Raw genomic sequence first — 1,595 nt, 5'->3', positions numbered from 1 at the left:
GATTAAGCGCTCAAACACTTACAAACTGACAAGATCTTTCGCTGTCTATAGCCGAGTACCCATTCCCATCTGGGTGAAGAGAGGAAAATTCGTGTAAAGTGCCTTTCCCAAGGACACAACGTCGAGCCCCTGACGGGATTCGAACCCACGACCTTATGGTTGCGAGTCCGATAGCCTAACCGCTAGGCCACCGACGCCAAGGCAAGAGCACGGATCTGGCGAAGCTAATTTCCCTCTCATATTCTTTAAATGAGGTACCAGAGTTTGTATCATTGTGTTGCTCTATATTTAAGAGTTGTTGTTTTTTTTGGTCGTCATTGGGTTGTAGTATAGAGCACAGGAGTCTCATCTGGCCAGGAACAGAGCAGAAGGAGAAAAGTACGTTTCGACCTCCCGTACTTAAAATAATAAGTACGTCACCCGGCCATAAAGAGAGAATAGCCGGCGAATATTTTGTCTCATTTGCATACTCGCAGCCGCCCGACGAGTAGAAATTTTCCTAGTGTGCACGCAGCTTAATAGGGCTAACAGGAAACCTTAGGAAGTTACAAGGTAGAGATTATGGGATTTCCACGCAGACGGACTAAATTATAGGTTTGTTCCCTTTATGAAAACTAATAAGCAAAAATGCTGATGTGGTTTTCAAAAAAGTAATTATAAAGATTATCAACTTTGAAACTGCCCTTACTAAGGCGTTACTATCTCTATGGTGTTTTTGTATATATTTCTACACTTACCGATACCATTGGGCAACATATTTCCTGTAGCGACGATGTGTCCAGTATTGTTCAGCCAGTCGATTTCCCCTGTAGGGTTGCCACTGTGTGCAAGATTACACTGACATGTGAACGTCGCTCCCTCTCTGATGTAGCCACCCTTGTAGTTGTTTGCACTGTCCACGACAACAGGGCAGGACGTTATAGTCACAGTCGGGTACGCTGGAACAAGATAACACCCTCTTGTCATTTTCCTAACGATGGGGCAAACTAAAAAAATAAGATTAATCAATGAGTAGAGCCTACTGACTGATTCTATCAATATCCAGATTTCATTTGACTTTTCATCTGCACTCTATAATTATAAGGGATTAGACGAATGTCCCCAGAGATGTTGAAACTTGTAAAAACAAAAACAACAAAAACAACAACAGCAAAACAGAACAAAACATTAAGTGTATCTGGTGATGATGGTGAGCTGCTGTGTGGGGGCGGGCGGAGGGTGGTGCACGCTGGATGGTGTGTGATGGTTTTATAAGACTTTTACGGCACTTGCAATACACACAGGTAATATAAGTGACAAAGATTAGAGGTGTTCTTAGAGACTAATATGCAAAGAAAACGAGGAGGAGAAATGAAGACAATATATGTAGACGTTTTACAAGAAAGGAGCAAAGCCCACCAGAGCACCCACCAATCATCCACTAAGTTGGTTGATGGATGCTTAGCATATATTATAGTAGTTTATCAACATGAGAAGATATCTATCTCAGCCAGCGATTATCATAAAGCTTGAGATTAAAAAAACAAACAAACAACAATGCATTTAACAGCTTAAGGAGAAACAGGATGCTGGAGGTGTGCAGACCTCCCCCACCC

At 42.3% G+C, this 1,595-nt stretch overlaps 1 protein-coding gene across 1 annotated transcript in view; it reads right to left on the bottom strand.

Annotated features, from left to right (window-relative positions):
• Window positions 1–1,595, bottom strand: part of LOC101850593 — a gene marked incomplete in the record, with an annotated part of 36,695 nt that overhangs the window by 15,223 nt on the left and 19,877 nt on the right. The window contains 1 exon segment of the mRNA XM_013087191.2: window positions 738–938. Coding sequence (XP_012942645.1) covers window positions 738–938 — 201 coding nt within the window.

Source organism: Aplysia californica, unplaced genomic scaffold (assembly GCF_000002075.1).
Source record: "Aplysia californica isolate F4 #8 unplaced genomic scaffold, AplCal3.0 scaffold00556, whole genome shotgun sequence".
NCBI classification, from domain to species: domain Eukaryota; kingdom Metazoa; phylum Mollusca; class Gastropoda; order Aplysiida; family Aplysiidae; genus Aplysia; species Aplysia californica.
This window is presented reverse-complemented; position numbering and strand designations above follow the sequence as displayed.